The following is a 17,925-nucleotide window of genomic DNA, read 5'->3' on the forward strand; positions in this document are numbered from 1 at the left end:
CAACTGAGAGGAGGAAAGTTAAAGTCACTGCTCAAGTTCTGCCCAGCGGGATCAGAGGTCGTTTATCCAGGAGACGCCATGAAAAATGTGATAAATAGATAAGTCAACTGTGAGGAGGAAAGTTAACGTCACTGCACATCCAAGTTCTGCTCGGGGGGGTCGGAGGTTTATCCAGGAGAGAGAGAGCGAGAGAGAGAGAGAGAGAGAGAGAGAGAGAGAGAGACAAAAGGACAAAAAGAAAGATGGATGAATGGATATACAGATTTTATTTTATTTTTCCACAAACATCTATAATAAAAAACAGACCGAAATAATGTATTTAGTGTTTGACAGGATTATTACTGACACATTATAATTTGGATATAAAATGTTTAAAGTCAAGTAGTTTATTCTCTGTGCTGACAAACATGAGTTTTGCTCCACTAACATGAGTAATCTATTACCACGGTAACATGAGTAATCTATTACCACGGTAACTTCAGTTACCACGGTAACTTCAGCTACAATAACATCACAAGGATACTCCTCATAAATGTAGTATTTGCTTAATATGGACATGGATGCAGTTAGCTACTAAGATTATTAAACACTTAACTATATATTTTTTTACCTCAAATTATGGAAGTTTACTTTTTTAGCTGGTTCCCATCTCCCGTCCAGACGGTACAATCTGATACCTCAGCCAGAGTCTCACTGTTTTACCCACAACTTCCACAAGATAGTGATTGAGAGTAAATGGTTGTTGTTGTCCAATGTCTTAGAGTAAATGGAGAATATTTGCCTAAACAGTAAACTGCCACATAATCAATAAAGCCAAGGCAGCAGATTTTCCTTTTTGTTGTGTCATTTAAACTGCACGACAACATTAGTCCCATATAATTCAGGGCAGGCCTTTCATCTGCAGGAGTCAAATCCAAATAGCAGAATAAATCTGTATTTGAAAATATTTAGTCAGTGTGTGTTTTCTCATTATCTGGTGGAGGTTCGTCTGCTCGGCTGAAGCAGGACTTCCTGCCTGCTGCTGCAGAGGAGGAAGGTACCGCCAGGACAAAGTGTCGAGGTGGCAGCAGGTCAGGTCTGTCTGATATAATGTCTGTCCTGTTTATTAATGTTCCCGTCCTGCAGGGATGTTCAGTGTAATGGATGCTGTGGCTTCACCGGTTGAGATTACATACATTTGTTCGGTGAGGGTAGAGGGCCATCTGCTGGATGAAAGCGGTACATGTGTATTTTGCATGCAACAGCTATCTTCACCTATATATTGGCTACAGGGCATTTAAAGGAACAGTCTGTCAAAATGTAATGACTTTAAATAAAAAATAATAAACACAGAAACTCAGTTAAAAATGTTCTGGCCATGACTCCTCATGTTTTATTCACTGTAGCCACGGCTGAATATCTCTTATTCCTGTATTTTACAGTTTCATATAAACATATGCAAACACACTTGCGATAGCGGCATATAAAACAGTCCAGCTCCGCACCCCCTGCTGCTTCTTCCTCATGTAGTCAGGTGATCTAGTGGATGCTGCTTAATATTTAAAATCACTGCCTGCACGGTGCCTTGACTAACCTCATGAAATCAAAAGAAAGTTAAACTACAGGTGGCAGATGAAATATTATCTAATAAAAACATGTTTAATGCATGTGTTCAATATCAACATATTCTACAACACAAATTATCTTTGGTGATGTCAGGTTAAGATGTGTATAAATATTAAAACTCTAATAATACTCTATAATAAAAAACTCTATAATAATTCATCTGTGTATCAGGGGTCCAGCACACGTATTTACAGCTCAACAACAAAACATATACAATGAACCTCCCGTAAGTTTTACTGGGATCATGTAGAATCCAGTTTGCAACATCGTCAAATAAGAGAATAAAAACAGAAACAGTAAAAAGTGCTGTCGGTATAAGTTATAAAAAGCACAACAGTTTTTTTCCCCTTTTAATCAAATGAACGAATTCTGTTGCTGCTGTAAACTCCAGTTTGCATAGTTAATTCACAGAGATGGAATAGATCGGGACAGGGCGATCAATATTTCTCTCTCAATGCTACAAATATCTATAAACAGGTGTCACGACGGCCCTGACCCCATCACCCCATCACACCATGCCCTCGATGGTGCCCAGCTTCGGCGAAGGCTCGGCCCCAGTGTGCTGCGTTCGCTGCTGATAGTCCTTCAGCAGCTTCACGGCGTCGTCGTGTCCGAACTGCATGGCGTCGTCGACCGGCAGGTTCCCCCACCTGCACGGCGAGAGGTGACGGTCGTGATGAAGAGGGAAGTCAGCCGATAGATTATGGAGCAAAGTTTTCACACAATGGTAAAGAGAATTCAAGATCGAAGGTTCACTCGGAGAAGATATTATTTAATTAAACCTTATAGGCAATCTGTTAAATCTCTATTTTTATGGCTTGCTGTTAAGATATATCTATTTTATAATCTGTCAAATCTTCCAGAAATCGCTGTCTATCTGTATGTGGCTCACATCTCGTTCATCTCATTCACTACACATACTTGACCTGTGTATTGTCAAGGCCTTGAATTTGGTTTGATATGGACACATGAAGCGTTCAATACCAATAATCTTTGAATAAACAGGTGAACAGCGGTTTGTGCAGCAGCCGTGGCTTCAGGGTTCTGTGGAGTGAATCCTGCAGCAGATCTTTTCTCGCCCTGACTCAATATCTACAGGTCACTTTAACAGTTTCAGAAAGAAAACTGCACCACAGGAGATCGATAGGAAATAACATGCCTCTAAATACTGTCTGCAAAATAAGGGACTGCAAGAAACAGAACTAGGGGTTAAAATATTTGATCATGATTAAATAAGGAGCTTTGAAGAGGATGAATGCAAAAGGACACAAAGACGTAAGAGATGCTGATCTCACCTGTCCTTTACAAACGGATTCACTTTACAGGTTTCAGTCAGAAACATCACAGCGTCGATGTGGCCTGAGAACAAACAGGAGATATAACAGTTTCTCATCAGGGGCAAACAAACACAGACGACACAAACGCTGGTGTCAAAAAGCAATGGAACAGCAGAGCCGGCGAGATATTCACGATTTATAAGAAAATCGAACAATGTGACGAATTGTGGGAGAGGAAAAATATGTCAGACAGACAAATAAAGATGTTAAAAATACAAAAACATCCTCCTGCTCTCACCATCCGACTCAGAGTCAGATTTAGGTATATTATTCCTTTTTTTTTTGCTAATGATCTAAACAAATGACTTGCTCACACGTCAGTTTCTGAAAAAGAATGTGACTGAAGAAGACGCTGCAGCGGAGCATTCAATCTGCACCGAGAAGGAATTCAAACCACAACAGGACATAATCGTCCATATGGCGCAGCAGTGCAAGTGTAAGTGAGTTGATTAATTAGTGGTCTTGTGTTATGTCAGCCAGAGGAACTGAACCTCTGCAGTTAATCATGAAAACAAATGGAGCGAGAACTCATTGCAATGGTGAGCGTCAAAACAAATATCTCAACAAGTGTAACTCTGCGTCGCTCACAGATAAACTTGTTTTCCAGATGACACACGGAGATAAAAATAAAGTTAAAGAGAGTCTGAGTTATACATTGTGGTTCTTGTTTTGTAACAACGACAGCAAATTATAATTATCTCTAGAAATAAATTAGTGTGACTAATGTGCTCATGTGTTGCTGTGACAACCGCTCCTCATTAAGAGCGAAGCTGTAATCTGTAGCTGAACAGGTAGAACGCAGCCAGGTGGTCAAAGTGTCTCAGGAGAGCCTCAGTTTAGCATTTTAACACAGTCCACCTCCCACGATCAATGACTGTTACTGAAACATTACTAACATCAGTGTTGATTAGGGCCTGATTGATTATGAGTAGGCTGATTTGAGCCTTTTTGAGAAATATCAGGTTTGGCATTTATGGTTACCAATATTTTTCATAATTTGTATTTTCTTGATTCAAGCTAAAATTATTTGGTCGCATTTGTCTCTTCCTTTTATTCATAATAAAGTTTATGGATAAACTTGAATAGATCAAGCCTCCTTCTTTGTCATGAGGCTCTGAACACCCACACACGAGATTTCACTTATTCTTCTCAGGCTGAGGTTTGGTGCAGATGCACTGAAACAATAATTCATGAATTCCTCCATGAATGACAGAGATAAAGGCGTAACTCCTCCCACATTCCAAAAAGAAGTGTCCACAGAAGAAGTCTGATCAGATAGATAGAATAAGTGAAACCACATGTGCAGTTTAAAAGATAAATATAACAACATATTTTGAAGCGTTATCATCGGTTTTATATTATTTTTCATATTTTAATGTTGTGCCAGAATCTTTATTTCCGGTTACAGACATTTTTTGTATAGTTCATCTGTGGAGCCGGCGTGGCTCTTTCATTAAACTAAAAGTGAAGAAGCACAGATGTCACAGAACATGTGGGTCTCACCCTCTGCTGCAGCCACATGTAGAGCTGTTCGAGAGTCATAGTCTTTTAGATCCATGTCCATGGACGAGAGAGCAAACCTGAAGTAGATAAAAGAACAGTTCATAAATATTTTTTTATATAGATATGCACATTTTAGCATATATTAGCTTTGTTTTTATATTTGAGCTAATCTAAGACAAACCAGATAGAGATGAATACAGAAATTAGCATTTACATGTTAAATACAAAAATATTCTTTACATTAAAATATCTCTGTGCAACATTTGTATATGCGACAGCACAAGCTCATTTATCTTATAAGACACAGGTGATGAACTGAACCTTCTCAGGGCCGACACGTCTCCACTGTAGGCAGCGAACATCAAGTTGAAAACAGACTTGTTCTGTAAACACACAGGAGAAACATAAAGAAAGCACTTATACATATTTTTAATCTAAAAATCAACAAACCCGATGAAGCAGCTCACCCTGTCGTCCCCGTCCGCCCTGCGAGGATCCTGCTTCTTCACAAAGTGCCTCAGGTTGTCGTAGTTGTGGAAATTAAAAAGCGACACGAGCTCCTGAGGGAGAGATACAGTTTTTATTGAGTTTAAGAGGAAAATGCTTCAGGAGATTTCTTGTGTTTTAATACAAGAAAATGTGATGAAAACCACCAGTTCAACTGAAGAGACAACTGAACATTTCCACCTATAATGTCACAGAATATTCGACTATCTCAATGTTCTTTCATTTGGTAAGAATTGTTTTCCTTCTTTCTTGTGGGCCATCAATAAAAACACATTTTGTGCTGCACTTTCTTGTGTTGTATATATTTATACTTTTTAAAATTGCACTTTAAAATTCATCTCAGCCTGACATCCCTCTCACTCACAGCAGTGAACGTCTCGCTTCAGCTCAAATTGGCCGTTAAAGAAAAAGGGAAAACACATTGCATGACACAGGCAGAATGATTTGATGCTATAATCCCATAGAACATGTGATGTATCGACACATCTACTTCTTTACAAGAAACAGTCTGAACCAAGAGAATCTACAGGCGGAGTGTGTGTCTCGCTCTTGCCTGACAGAAGTTTATTCCCCGGACGCTGTTGCCCACTCTGTCCAGTGGAGGAGACCAACACATCACTCCCATCACGTTGGGAATCACCAGCAGGATCGCACCAGACACGCCCGACTTGGCCGGTAAGCCCACCTGAGGGATGGGAACATAGTATTTCCTTCAGTGTGATAATGGCATTGATTTGTGTGAGAGGGTTACTGGTGGTGTGGCACCTCCTCGTGTTACTCACGTGAAACGCCATCTGTCCAGAGAAGTCATACATGCCACACGAGTGCATGAGACTCAGAGTATTCCTCACAGCCTCGGCACTCAGGACATGCTTTCCTGTGATCGGACAAATTCCCCCGTTGGCCAGAGTGGCAGCCATGACACTCGCCGATTCACACGTCACCTCGATGGAGCAGAGCTGAGGACAGAAACAGTTTATGGTGGAAATGTTTTTCATTTAAACTAAGAATTGTTAAATGAAATGTTCCATTCATGACATTTACCTGGAAGTAGAAATCTAGGGCATCGATCATATCAGCTCCTGGTGGAAAACACTGTTGAATTAAATATAATCACCATGATTATTAGACTAATAGAAAAACATTGTACTATACTACCAGAAAATCAAGAATATCTACACGAGTTTATAAAGCTCTGTCTTATTCTGGCACCTTCAACAACACAGCTCCCAGGGTCAAAAGGTCACACATAACTGCACTAAGTGGAAAAGGTGTTGATGCATGGAGGGGTTGTATATGCAATATACATATGGAGAAGCTGCACAGACAGAGTTTAGTTGACCTCAAAGGTTTGGATGAGCAAACTGATGATGGCAACAACAATGGATGAAATATTGAGTTTTGATATTTAACTGTCAACATAAAAAAAATAACATTTTAGAAAAGATATTGTTGTATTTTATTGTTACAGATAATTGGGCTTAAAAATCAAAAGAAAAAATCTGAAAAGAAATATAATATAGCAATTTGCAAAGTGATCAGGAAAAAAAATACATATTTTGAAAATATATTTCACCACACAACAATAATCAATATCTAGCTTTTCAAAAATATCACCTTATTGTATTGCCATTGAATATTTACATGCATTTAATTGATCAATGACTTAAATGCTCAAAAATGATTTAAATAATCATTTAATCAATAATAAAGTGTGTTGCTGCAGCCTTATTTCACAAATCGACTGTAAAGGAACCTGAAAAAAGATGCAGCAGTAGAGAAACTAATAATTCATAATCCCACCTATTTTAACGCAGCAAGAAAACGTCCTGTGACTGACCTTCTTCTCTTTCATGTAATATCCGATGGCAAAATTTCTGTTGCCCGTTTCCTTTTCTGACTGGAACCTGAGAGAGACGAGCAGAAGGGGTCGATACTGAAACATCAATAATGCAATGGGGCAGCGGACAGGCAATCTGCCAAGGCACGGAATCGGAACTTAGGTGTGTTAAACCAAGATATTTAAACAATACAATATCTCTAAATGATTGACAGTGCACTCACGTGGCGTTGCTGAATCCAACGTATTCTTGGCCGGCCATCTTCTTCACAAACTCCATAACCTAAGCAAATAGAAGGGTTTTATGTGCACGGCTGCATCTGTGAGCGCAGTAAAATAATCATGCCACAGTTTGAAATTCATGGTTTTAACAAAGAGGAAAGTTACTCACATAGTCAAACTTGTCGGCCTTATTTGAACAAGGCTGAAAACAAAGTGAGAGCCGCGTGTTTATATAGAAATATCGTGATTGACACATTCATTCATAAACAATGCATGTGACTTCAGCTCGGCTAATTACGCACTGTGAAACAGTACATGAATGCATCAGTGATTGCACAACTCAACATCCGTTTATCAGCTGGCGCAGTGAGAGTGGAAACAGGAGGAGATTATAAAACAGAGTCCAGGTAACAAGCTAAAAAAAAAAGAAGATGATTCTAATCCCAGTTTTTCTGGTTTGAATCTGTAACACAAAACTCGAACGTGCCAAATATTCCATATGATTCCATGAGGACACTTTGAAGTTGTATTTGTAACTTGCTACTGCTGCTGAATGACATTTCCCGCCCCAGGCTTTGTCGTTAATGATCATCATCATCACAACAACGGACTCACTCAGGAACCTGCCGGCTCTAAACCAGGACACGCACATTACAGGGATAAACAGGGTCATTTAAAATAAAACACGAGAAGGAGAAAGGTGTAGGAAATGTTTTCTTTAAATTAAACTATAAAAGAGAACAAAAAAAAGAAAAGTATTGACGATCAGTGTATGTTGCTGATGCAACAATCTGTAAAATGCATTCTTCAAAAATATTATATCCAACTTTTTGAAATTTTGAAAATATAAAACCATTTTTTCAATATCTGCAACTCCAAGTTGACACAGTTATGTTTTTGTGTCGGTGACTTTTACTGGAGGGAGAGTGATTTACTGCGCTGATTCAACTCTCACACAGCGGCCTGCACATGTCTGCGTGTTTACCTTGATAAGAGAGCTGATCACTATGGCTCCGGCGTTCACCATCGGGTTGTGGGGCTTATCTGCAGGAGAGGACGACAAGATAAGGTTCAGTGTTGATGAGGAGTTCGGTGGAAAATGGGAGTTTTCTTTCCATGAATCAAGTCAAGTTCATTGGGATTTTCTGCTACTTCAACGTATGATATCAGACAACACAGGGTTGGCTATGAACTAAATACAGAACAATTCATTCTATCATGAAGGGACCTGATGTGTGTTGTGTTATGTTATGTATGTTGTCTTGTGTGTGTATGAAGCATGTTCTGAACAAACTGAGGTACAGACCAAACAACACATTAAAAGGAATTGAAGGTCAGTAGCAGTCTGTTGTTTTAAATGTGATTCAGTAGCATTGTGAACAAGCCGTAGATGTGGGAAACACAAACAAGCTAAATACAATACAATACAATTCACGCTTTTCTCATGATTGAATTATTTGTCAATTAAAAAAAAAAGAGATTAAGACCATAAACTCAAACTTGAGAAAATCTTTCCTGACGTTATAAATAATTTCAATAGAAAGTAACTTATTTTAGCGACCAGGAGTCGCCCTCTGCTGGTCATTGAAGAGAATACAAGTTTCAGGCTTTTCTGCATAGGCTTATTTTCCAGACCCAGAGTATATGTCCATTTTTCCATTAGGTCTGTGATGTAACCGCACAGTGAAGAGGCCTCACACACCTTCATCATCAAGTGAGAGCATGTTGAACTTGAGTCCACTGGGCTCCATGCCCACATATTGGTGAACCTTCTCCGTTCCCGCCTGGTGGACGGCGATGGCGTACTGCAGGGGCTTCACACAGGACTGCAGGCAGAACGGCTGCTTGGTGTCACCCACTGAGTGTCTGGAGGAAAATGAATAAAGAGGCCAGTGACACCACAGTCACAACAGCACGTCAGTCAGCAGCAGCACTGGGCAGTTTGAGGATCAGGTGTCTTGTTAATGGACATTTCATTGGTACTATAGAAAAGGGGAGAGTACTACTCAAAAACTGTAATGATTGAAATTTTAAATAATGAATTTATAGACTTATAACAATATCATAATTTAGATCCATTTAGTAGCTGTGAGCTTTCGACCACATCGTTTCTCAGCATCATTCAAATCAATATCAACTTTTGAGGCAGCCAGACTTTAAACTTAAATATAATTCAATGGCGAAAGGAAAACCTCCACCTGCAAAGGAAGATTGTTTTATAGGATCCACAGCTCTTGATCTTAGACTGAATGAACCTCTTGGTGAGATTATTTTGTCAAGTATGAGTCTGTAGCTCCTACCTCTGGCCGTCCACTGTGCACAAAGACACGCCCCAGAGTTCTGGGCTGAATTTGGCGAGCTGGGGGATGTAGTCTGCAACCTAGGATGTACAAGGGAAACACTAACAGTCAGATCACACAATTTAAGATTCAGAAACAAGTGTCAGAAGTAAAGGCTCGACAGGAGAGAAGATGTTAGTAGAAAATTATTTTGTAGAAGTGGGACACAGTCGGGATTCTTACAGTTTGCATTTTCTGCCAAAGGCCCCTCAATAGCAAAATAAACAGATTCTACATTAACATTTCAATGTCTGAGAAACAAACAAACTACAGATGCAGCACACACCTTCCCATCAGTTTGATGTCCTACTCTGTTGTAGATTTCATTTATTTTCCGTGCGAATGTATCAAACTCGGGGATGATGAATTTCTTCCTGAAGGCCTGGATCAGCAGGACGATGTTTCCACCAGCACATCTGACAGAATAACAGAGCAGGGGTGAGTTAAAGGTCCAGTGTGTAAGATTTAGGTGAAAGGGATCAGAAATTGAATATAAAATAATCCTAGTGATGTTTTCACTAGTGTGTTTCATCTAAATTGTACGATTTGTTGTTTTCTTTACACTAGAATGGGCCCTTTATATTTAAATACTTTATATTTACATCGGGAGCGGGTTCCCTCTACGGAGGCCGCCATGGTTTTTTTTACAGTAGCCCAGACTTGACAAACTAAACACCTTTGAGTATTTATGACAACTGAAGGCTATCACAGGTTCTCTGTCATGTTTGGAAGGAGAGGGTGAGGTGAGGGGGTATTCAGCTGCAACATGCAACTTCACCACTAGATGTCACTAAATTATACTTACAGTACCTTTAACCAAAAACACAGACATGCCAACTGACCCAAGATGTGAGCTTTACAGCCAGTTTCTCAGGACTTCAGATGAATAAATAGAAAATAACATTGCTGTGATTAACTCAGTCCTGTGGCTGCTGCAGAGACTTTAAAGTTGCAATAACATGGTTTATAATAGTATATGTTTTTGTGTGTGTGTGGTCTTGATTTTACTCATGTTGTGTGGACCTAAATATGTTCTCACAGTGACCTTCTGGAGACACGTATTCCAAATGTAAAGTTTAAGGTGAGAACACGTTAGGATGAGGTTAGCTTAAGGTTATGTTTACAGTACGGTTAGCATTGGGTAGGAAGTTGTTATTGTTGAGTTTTACAGTAAGTCTCCAGGAAATGAATGTAAGTCAATGTAATATCCTCGTTCTCTGTGGGAGTGCAGAGCAGCTAAGAGAGATCGGTCTGAGCAACATGCTTTCATCAGCATGATGGTAAATACACCACAGGGTTCCTACAGGATAATCAACTTAAATAGTATTATACATATCTGTGCATATCATAGCTTTTACTGTCATGCTAAATGACCTTTTTTGCTGTGTTATTATATAATCTATATGAAAGCAAATATCTGATAGATTACATATCCTAGAAATAATAAACAATTTCAAATATCACCCTATTTTCTCGACCTAATTATATAAAACAGTGAGAAATATTTCCTGACCTTCACATTGTGGGTGGATAAGGTTTAAAATTAGTATCATGCACTTTCTGTCTGAACTAATAAAATGACAACAGAATCAAATCAATACGTTTCAGACACTGAGCATTGAAATCGTCACATGAGCATCAAGTGCTGCATTTGACTACATCACATCATACATGTGTTCTCAGTCTTTAGTTGTTCTAACTTCCTCCACATATTCAATCCTGCATTTAAAATAGACATGAATCACTTCTTATCCGTGAGGTAAAGTCGGGGAGGACAAAGGAAATAAATCAACAAAAAAAAAAAAGGGACCAGGGGGAGAAATCAGCGGAGAGACAATCACGCAGCAAGTCACATACAACAAATCCTTCATTACAATGGATTGTTGTGAGAAGGTCAAACTAAATATAGTTTGGTGTCATGACTTCACTGGGTTGTGGAATGGAAAACAAAACACCATGAGACAGTTGGCGGCGAGATGGAGGCAGAGCTCTAAGAAACAGGAAATAAAGCGAGAGGAATCTATGGTGATATTTCCCGTCAGCTCTGTGACTGAATCCGCTGCGTTCAGACACCGTTTCTCATTAAAGATGCGCCGTGTGTTCCTGTGTTTGACTTGTTTATCTGCTGTGTTTTCAGTCCATCACTTTGTGTGAAAATGGGAAATCAATTCTTATTTTCTCCACAAAGGAAGAAAAGAAATAAACCCACAGCCCATGATGGGTTACTGAGGAACAGCATATTTAATCTGTGGGAGACGACTTCCCACCTCTTGTAGTGAAGGTACAGTTTACTCAAGACATAACCCCCCCCAGAACAGACATTAAAGTGTGATCTATATCCAGACAGGTTATATGTTTCCACCTTGTATTTTTGAGATACATTTCAGACCGGATCTGTCTCATGTGAGCTAAAGTGATGTCGACACATTGTAGGGATTGTGTTTACACTTTCCTAAAATCAGAAAACAATGCGAGGCAGGCTACTTCCAAAATCCCAGTCAGATCATGATGCATTTACACCAATCATTGCACCAGATGAGGTGTCCAGATATAGAAGGTAATTTAGTAGCTTGTGAACAAGGTCAGTGGAAACTATAAAGTCTCTGCAGCAGCCAAAGGACTTAATCACAGCACTGTAATTTCTATTCATTGATTTCTATTTAATCTCACATCTTGGGTCAGTGGGCACGTCTGTGTTTTTGGTTAAAGGTACAGTGCGTAGAATTTAGTGACATCTAGTGGTGAAGTTGCATGTTGCAGCTGAACACCCCTCAACTCACCCTCCCCTTCCAAACATGACAGAGAACCTGTAGCCTTCAGTTGTCATAAAAACTCAAAAAGGTGTTAAGTTTGTCCATTCTGGGCTACTGTAAAAAAGACGGCGGCTTCCACTGTGTGTGTTTGACAGGAGCTATAGAGATTATTCCAATCTGCTGCCGTCTCACCTGTGGAAAAGTTTTCTGTCCATCATGGCCTCACCAGCAGAGTCATTCACGGCCTGTCGGAGCTTCTCCATGCAGTCCTTTAGACGAGGGTCGGACGGATGGAGGCCAGTTTTCCTCAGGGCCTGCGAACAGAGATGGAAACCACAGATACAGTAGAAGTTTTGTATATTAAACATTGACTATATAAAAAGATGGACGACATGACCACCTGGTGGCTGCCTGCAGTAAAGGTCCTCCATGTTGGCAGATGGGGCATGGGCCAAACTAAAAAGTCAAAGTCCAGAGATGGTTTATGTCACATTAAGTGGCTCTTATCACATGTGTTTGTTCAAGTGTTTATTCTTCCAGTACGTTTGGTTTTAACTTGTTATTTATTGCTACAAAAACTTGGTGAAATGTCATAATGACCAGCTGAGACTGAGACGAACTCTGGCTCCAAAATATGTCACCAGTGCAAGATAGCGGCGCCCGTATAGCAAACATTTTGGCTTAATTTTATTCGTACAGTTGGACGAAGTGGAGAAAAACAAGCAGCGGACAAACAGGATGTTTTCAGCTACTCACTGAGGTAAAGTACGAGATGGGAACTTGCTCTTTTCCCTCTGTGATGGCGTAGAAAAGCATGTCGTCCACTCCGGAGCTGAGAGGCTGTGACTGCACATCCCTGGTAAAGAGAAAAGGAACCTCGTAAAAGAAGAATTCAAGCTGTTTTGGGTGTTTGCATACAAAAAAAGTTGTTAGCGTTATCTAAAGTTCTTTCAAATTGTGTGACATAGCTTTGTGCAAAATAAACCAAAAAACAACCGGTCTAGTTGTAAGTTGACAGCATTGCACAACACTCTCGTGTGGAAATAAAGGTTGATTCACTGAGTTGTTGGAAACAAATCAATTAACTTATTCTTCTTCAGTTATTTGTCCTGAGCAGGAAAGATAAGAGAAACCTTTGTGGACCTGAGGGGATCCGTGGAGAAGTGTCTGAATATTTCCTGAGTGTAAACCTTGTTGTCTTTCAGCAGAGTGGAGGTGTGGAGCTCCACAGCATCAGGCAGGTGATCAGCTCTTCACCAAACACTCACACTTTGACATGGTGATCCATGTGAGCAGCTGAGGATCTGGAGCTCAGGCAACATGCTGCTGCCTGGATGTTGAATGTCTTCCTCGCCGCTTCTGGGTTCCTCAGGAGCTGTACGGAGTTAGAGAGCAGACGCAGCGGCCTCACACACAACATGATGCGGCTGATCCGCAGCCACAGTCCCGGTGACACAGCAGATGAAGGAGACAGTTAGTTTTAAAGCAGGTTTTTTTAATCTGCGACTCAGGTCACTGACTCGGTGCGGTTCTGCTGCCTTCACGTGCGGTCGGGAATTTAAACTTTCCACAAGACTGTCCACGTGAAAGTGACGCAATGAATCTAGAGATTGTGTAGTTGAATCATCGTGATTACATTTCCATGATGTTCAACACTTTATATGCGCCTCACGCTTTAGATCCTGACTGACCTGAATATTGAAATGTTTTAAAAGTTACTTTTTTAGCGAGGACGGATTAGATTGAACATTTATATTTAGTGTTTCAAATTTATATTTAGATTCAACATTTGACACTTCAATTTAACATTTATATTTGACATTTATATTTACTATATAGATTTAATATCAAGGGCTCATTGTGTATATGAACTCACAATATGTCATTAGGTGAGTTGTTTGAAAATAAAAACATAATTTTACGATGTGCACTTGAAAGCAGCAGTGAGGGGTTGGGGGTTGGGGGTTGGGGGTGTGAGTGGGGGTGTAGTGTGTGACAGCTGCAGCACCTCATGTTGCAGCTGTCACTTGACTGACAGCTACAACAGCAAACCAGAGGAGAGCACACAGGTGTCCCGCCCACTCAGCAATTAGTCAGCCAATTTCAAAACTTGAAAATAACTTCCAGAAAAGTTTTCAATATATGTAAAACGATAATTGATCAATTATGGTGATGCTTCCCCTCTTGTGGTGGCTATTGGATTTTCCCTCTATGTGTTTCTGTAATAACAAAGTGATCATTTGTTTTGAGAAACACTTTTTCTAAACAGTAAATTTAAGTTATTTTGGCCTCAAACACAAAAAGAAACACAAATAATTGACAGAATATTCATTCAGCAAATTTGATTGTACAATTGCATTACTTTCTTTTTTATTGTCTAAAAGTGTCAAGCATATGTTGCACACAAAGGCATTTACAGGTAGATATATTTATATATATATATAATTCATCAAAGTGACACGATTGAAATGAAACCAAAAGGCTGATAACTGTGAATAGATTTCTTTTTTTTGAAGTCATGATGAGTCACACGCTCTTTGCAGGACGCGGCAGCACCAGCTTCAGTCCAATATCAACAACCCAGGAAGGCATGTAAGAGAGGGGGATCCACAGAAGCTTGGCATCCCAGCCTGCGCTGTATCTGGTGCGGGGGTGAGCCGAAGTCAGAGCGTGCTCCATGCAGCTGGTCACCTTAGTGAGGTCAGAGTCGCAGATAGCATTCATGATCAGACGCTGGACCTTGATGTCTGACAAGAAGAAGCACATAAACAGAACTAATCATTTATTAGTTATGTGCTTTGTCCTCAGTGAGATGATTTATTGACTGTAAAGGGACTTTGGGGCATTGGCAGATTTATGTGTTGTGCTGAGTGCTAATGTAGGTCAATATGAAGTGCTACAGTCCACTGAAATACTATCCGATGGCCTGGTGTGTACTTACACTTATCCAGGTACTTGTCTCCGTAGCTGGCTTGTACTTCAGGGCTGAGCTGGTTCCACAAGCGATGCAGCTCCCTCTCGAGGGGGTCGAGGCTCGTCACCGCCGTCTTGAAGAACCCCGGCTCGATGATGCACACATTGATTCCAAAGTAGTTTATATCCCTCCTGGGTACAGTAAAGATCATGTAGATTGACATGTACGTATATGTGTCCATATTCTATAAATAAAAGACAAACAATTACCATGAAATGACAATTTATAAATGATTTTGGAAACAAATAACGGTTATTAATAAATTTACTCCTGCCTTAAAGGTCAGTTAAAAGTCATTGATATGAATAATGTTTGGGTTGCCGGACTATGTTTCATATTATTTGGTAGTAAAGCTGTCAAAAATATCAATAATACACAAATAATAGTTTGGCTTTTATAGCATTTGGTTTTGGTGTTATTTAGATTTCAACATTTAAATTTCCTTTTCATTTCTATAACTTTTTTGGTTCAACTCATGTGTGGTCTTCCCTTCGTTGTTCAGCCTTGAGCCGGGTTATGACACTTTTACATGACTGAAAATGTTTACAGTGTGCACTCCAAATTTCATGTAGAATAAAGAGCCTGCCTTGTATAACTTCTCCTCCTAATGATCTGAATATACTGGAGGCCGTTTTAAACGACAGGAAAAGACACAAAACACTTCCTCTGTGTTCAACAGAACTCTGCCGTATTCAGAGAGTTGCAGTGAGCTTCTATCAGTCGATCAGGTCGTAACTCTTACCTGAGGCAGTCGGAGAAAGACTCCACTGCAAACTTGGAGATGCAGTATCCTCCACCGTTTGCGGCCACTCTGCCCAGCACTGATGCTACATTTACGATGCGGCCACGAGCCTTTTTAATGAGGGGCAGGAAAGTCGTGGTCATGCCGATCACTCCGTTCATGTTCACTTTCAACGTGCTGTGATAATCCTCCACTTTCATCCACTCTGAAGGGCCCATTGGCAGTGAGCGTCCAGCGTTGTTCACGATACCCCACAGTCCTACAAAGGGGAATTGAGGACAAAGAAGGGGAAGATGATATTTTACTTTAGTTGTGCCTTTAATTAAGAGTTATCTCTTATTAAAGCAAAGCTTCTCTCACCCTTATCCCCAACCTCCTTCTTGGTAAACTCCATGGCTTTCTGGATGCTGTCCTGATTGGACACATCCAGGAGGACAGTCTTCAGACAGGGGCCCGCCAGCCTCCTCAGATCATCAGCTCCCTTCTCCGTGAGACAGCCGGCCAGCACTTGGAAACCTTTGCGATCGAGCTTCTTACACAGCAGGTTTCCAAACCCGGAGTCGCAGCCGCTCACAAAGACGTACTTGTCCGTGATCTCCTCGATCTCCAGGTTGTCTCTGTACAGCCACACAAGAATCCACACCAATGCAAAGGTGGTGCACACGTACAACCAAGCATTTTCCCTGAAAGAGAGGAGATCATGTGGATTTAGAAAATATCTAAATATATTAAATGTGTCCAAATTATTGCCCAAAATGACCCGTTGGTATTTCTTACCCTAAAAGGTCATAGATGAACTGTGTATCCATGCTGCTTCCAGGACTAGAAGAGGGGTTTTGGTCACCTGGAGGACTCGGTGCCTACTGAAAAAACATGTTGAGCAAAAGTTACTGGGTAGCGACACGGCCAACTTCCAAATCTCCTTTTCAGGGACTTGTATAGAATGAGGTAATACTCATAAGAAAATTCCAAGCATTCCCATATTCAAATCCCTACTCGATTTCATAATAATGTAGTTGTTTTTTTTTAAAGTATGAGGTTTGTTGATCCTTTTTGATAACTATGGAGAACAATGCACTTGTTCACTGAGGGCCTTAGGTAAGTGTAATACAGAACTGCTTTGGGCACATGAGAAATCTTTGGATAAGACTCTTATGGAGGAAAGAGAGGCATCTGTGAGAGAACAGGGGGGTGCATTGTTTTGAAGCATAACTGTAAGGCCCGTGACTGAGCTGCCTAAGCTGCTCACTGCAGAAAACCAATTACTTTTCAGGCTTATTAATTAGAATAACAGAATAAAATACATACAGGGTTCAAAATAACCATTATATTAAAATTGGCTGCAGATTTAAATAAGGTGCTGTGTCCATGCTGTTGCTGTTCGGTTAAAAAATTAATGATCCTGTAAAATTACAGCTCAGGTTAAGAATATTCAATTTAGTTTCACAACACTAGGAAACATGTATCAATAAAAAAGTACCAAATTACTAATTATAACAATCACTGTACTTTGATTAGATATAACAAACCTTAAATTAAAAACTGAATTACTCTTTGCTGTAAGCTACACATTTAGATCCCACTATGATAAATTGTGACCATCACCATTAGAGATCCATGTTATGAAGAAAAAAAACTGAGCCACAACATACATGACAGAAAAAATACTCATTGGTAATTCAGTAATCAAACTGATATTTCTAAAAAAGTGTATTATCTTACCTTTTGTATTTTTCAAGAAGTGATGGAAGTTACCCGTCCTCGTCCCTTTCCCTTTCTGGTGTTTCTTCTGTCCAAACTCAGAGGCTGGTCAGAGAGAGGCTTTATCCCTCTGGTTTATCCCTTAAGACAAGTCCGCAATTGGTAATCCCCAATCCACAATGTGTGTGTGTGTGTGTGTGTTTAAGAAAAAAAGTGTTTGGACTTCCAGAGAGACTTTCGTGTACAATATGCAAACTTGAATATCAAAGAATTTATTGGACATATTCCAACTTCTCACAGAGCATTAACTACTTTAAAAAATCTCTCTCGAATAGTTGAGAAGAAATCTTGCCAAAACTTTCAGAGCCTGATTTTTCCTCTCCAAGTACATGCAGGCATAAC

The 17,925-nt window shown here is 40.0% G+C and overlaps 2 protein-coding genes across 5 annotated transcripts; both read right to left on the bottom strand.

Annotated features, from left to right (window-relative positions):
• Nucleotides 1-1,340: 1,340 nt before the first annotated feature.
• Nucleotides 1,341-13,653, bottom strand: gls2b (glutaminase 2b (liver, mitochondrial)). Of its 3 annotated transcripts, none has more exons than XM_035151830.2 (18): nucleotides 13,375-13,653; nucleotides 12,863-12,962; nucleotides 12,299-12,420; nucleotides 9,640-9,769; nucleotides 9,315-9,394; nucleotides 8,717-8,880; nucleotides 8,000-8,058; nucleotides 7,184-7,216; nucleotides 7,017-7,075; nucleotides 6,793-6,859; nucleotides 5,997-6,047; nucleotides 5,735-5,911; nucleotides 5,506-5,637; nucleotides 4,913-5,005; nucleotides 4,767-4,828; nucleotides 4,446-4,522; nucleotides 2,901-2,964; nucleotides 1,341-2,255 (listed from the first exon to the last, which is right to left on the bottom strand). In XM_035151830.2, the coding sequence occupies exons 1-18, from the start codon at nucleotides 13,524-13,526 to the stop codon at nucleotides 2,114-2,116; spliced, it is 1,764 nt and encodes a 587-aa protein (XP_035007721.1). In that variant the 5' UTR covers nucleotides 13,527-13,653; the 3' UTR covers nucleotides 1,341-2,113. The 3 variants fall into 3 exon arrangements, with proteins under 3 accessions (XP_035007721.1, XP_035007722.1, XP_035007723.1); XM_035151831.2 differs by having other exon boundaries at nucleotides 13,297-13,438; XM_035151832.2 differs by lacking the exon at nucleotides 13,375-13,653 and adding an exon at nucleotides 13,240-13,369.
• Nucleotides 13,654-14,538: 885 nt separating this feature from the next.
• On the bottom strand, nucleotides 14,539-17,695 carry rdh5 (retinol dehydrogenase 5 (11-cis/9-cis)). 2 transcript variants are annotated; one of them, XM_035151835.2, is made up of 6 exons: nucleotides 17,545-17,695; nucleotides 16,600-16,682; nucleotides 16,183-16,505; nucleotides 15,823-16,081; nucleotides 15,048-15,211; nucleotides 14,539-14,853 (listed from the first exon to the last, which is right to left on the bottom strand). In XM_035151835.2, the coding sequence occupies exons 2-6, from the start codon at nucleotides 16,629-16,631 to the stop codon at nucleotides 14,633-14,635; spliced, it is 999 nt and encodes a 332-aa protein (XP_035007726.2). In that variant the 5' UTR covers nucleotides 16,632-16,682; nucleotides 17,545-17,695; the 3' UTR covers nucleotides 14,539-14,632. The 2 variants fall into 2 exon arrangements, with proteins under 2 accessions (XP_035007726.2, XP_035007724.2); XM_035151833.2 differs by having other exon boundaries at nucleotides 16,600-16,685.
• Between the last annotated feature and the right edge of the window lie 230 nt (nucleotides 17,696-17,925).

The sequence above is a fragment of the Hippoglossus stenolepis genome, chromosome 3 (genome assembly GCF_022539355.2).
Source record: "Hippoglossus stenolepis isolate QCI-W04-F060 chromosome 3, HSTE1.2, whole genome shotgun sequence".
NCBI lineage: Eukaryota > Metazoa > Chordata > Actinopteri > Pleuronectiformes > Pleuronectidae > Hippoglossus > Hippoglossus stenolepis.

What these genes read in the sequence shown, in the direction of transcription:
- gls2b (XM_035151830.2), bottom strand. Translation starts at nt 13,526, where the DNA reads ATGTTGTGTGTGAGGCCGCTGCGTCTGCTCTCTAACTCCGTACAGCTC. An exon ending in AGGCCGACAAGTTTGACTAT is followed by an intron (nt 7,076 to 7,183) that starts GTGAGTAACTTT and finishes CTATTTGCTTAG; the next exon opens with GTTATGGAGTTTGTGAAGAA. An exon ending in GGGGAATAAACTTCTGTCAG is followed by an intron (nt 5,006 to 5,505) that starts GCAAGAGCGAGA and finishes TCTCTCCCTCAG; the next exon opens with GAGCTCGTGTCGCTTTTTAA.
- rdh5 (XM_035151835.2), bottom strand. Translation starts at nt 16,631, where the DNA reads ATGGATACACAGTTCATCTATGACCTTTTAGG. An exon ending in TTCATCTATGACCTTTTAGG is followed by an intron (nt 16,506 to 16,599) that starts GTAAGAAATACC and finishes CCTCTCTTTCAG; the next exon opens with GGAAAATGCTTGGTTGTACG. An exon ending in TCTTTCTCCGACTGCCTCAG is followed by an intron (nt 15,212 to 15,822) that starts GTAAGAGTTACG and finishes TACTGTACCCAG; the next exon opens with GAGGGATATAAACTACTTTG.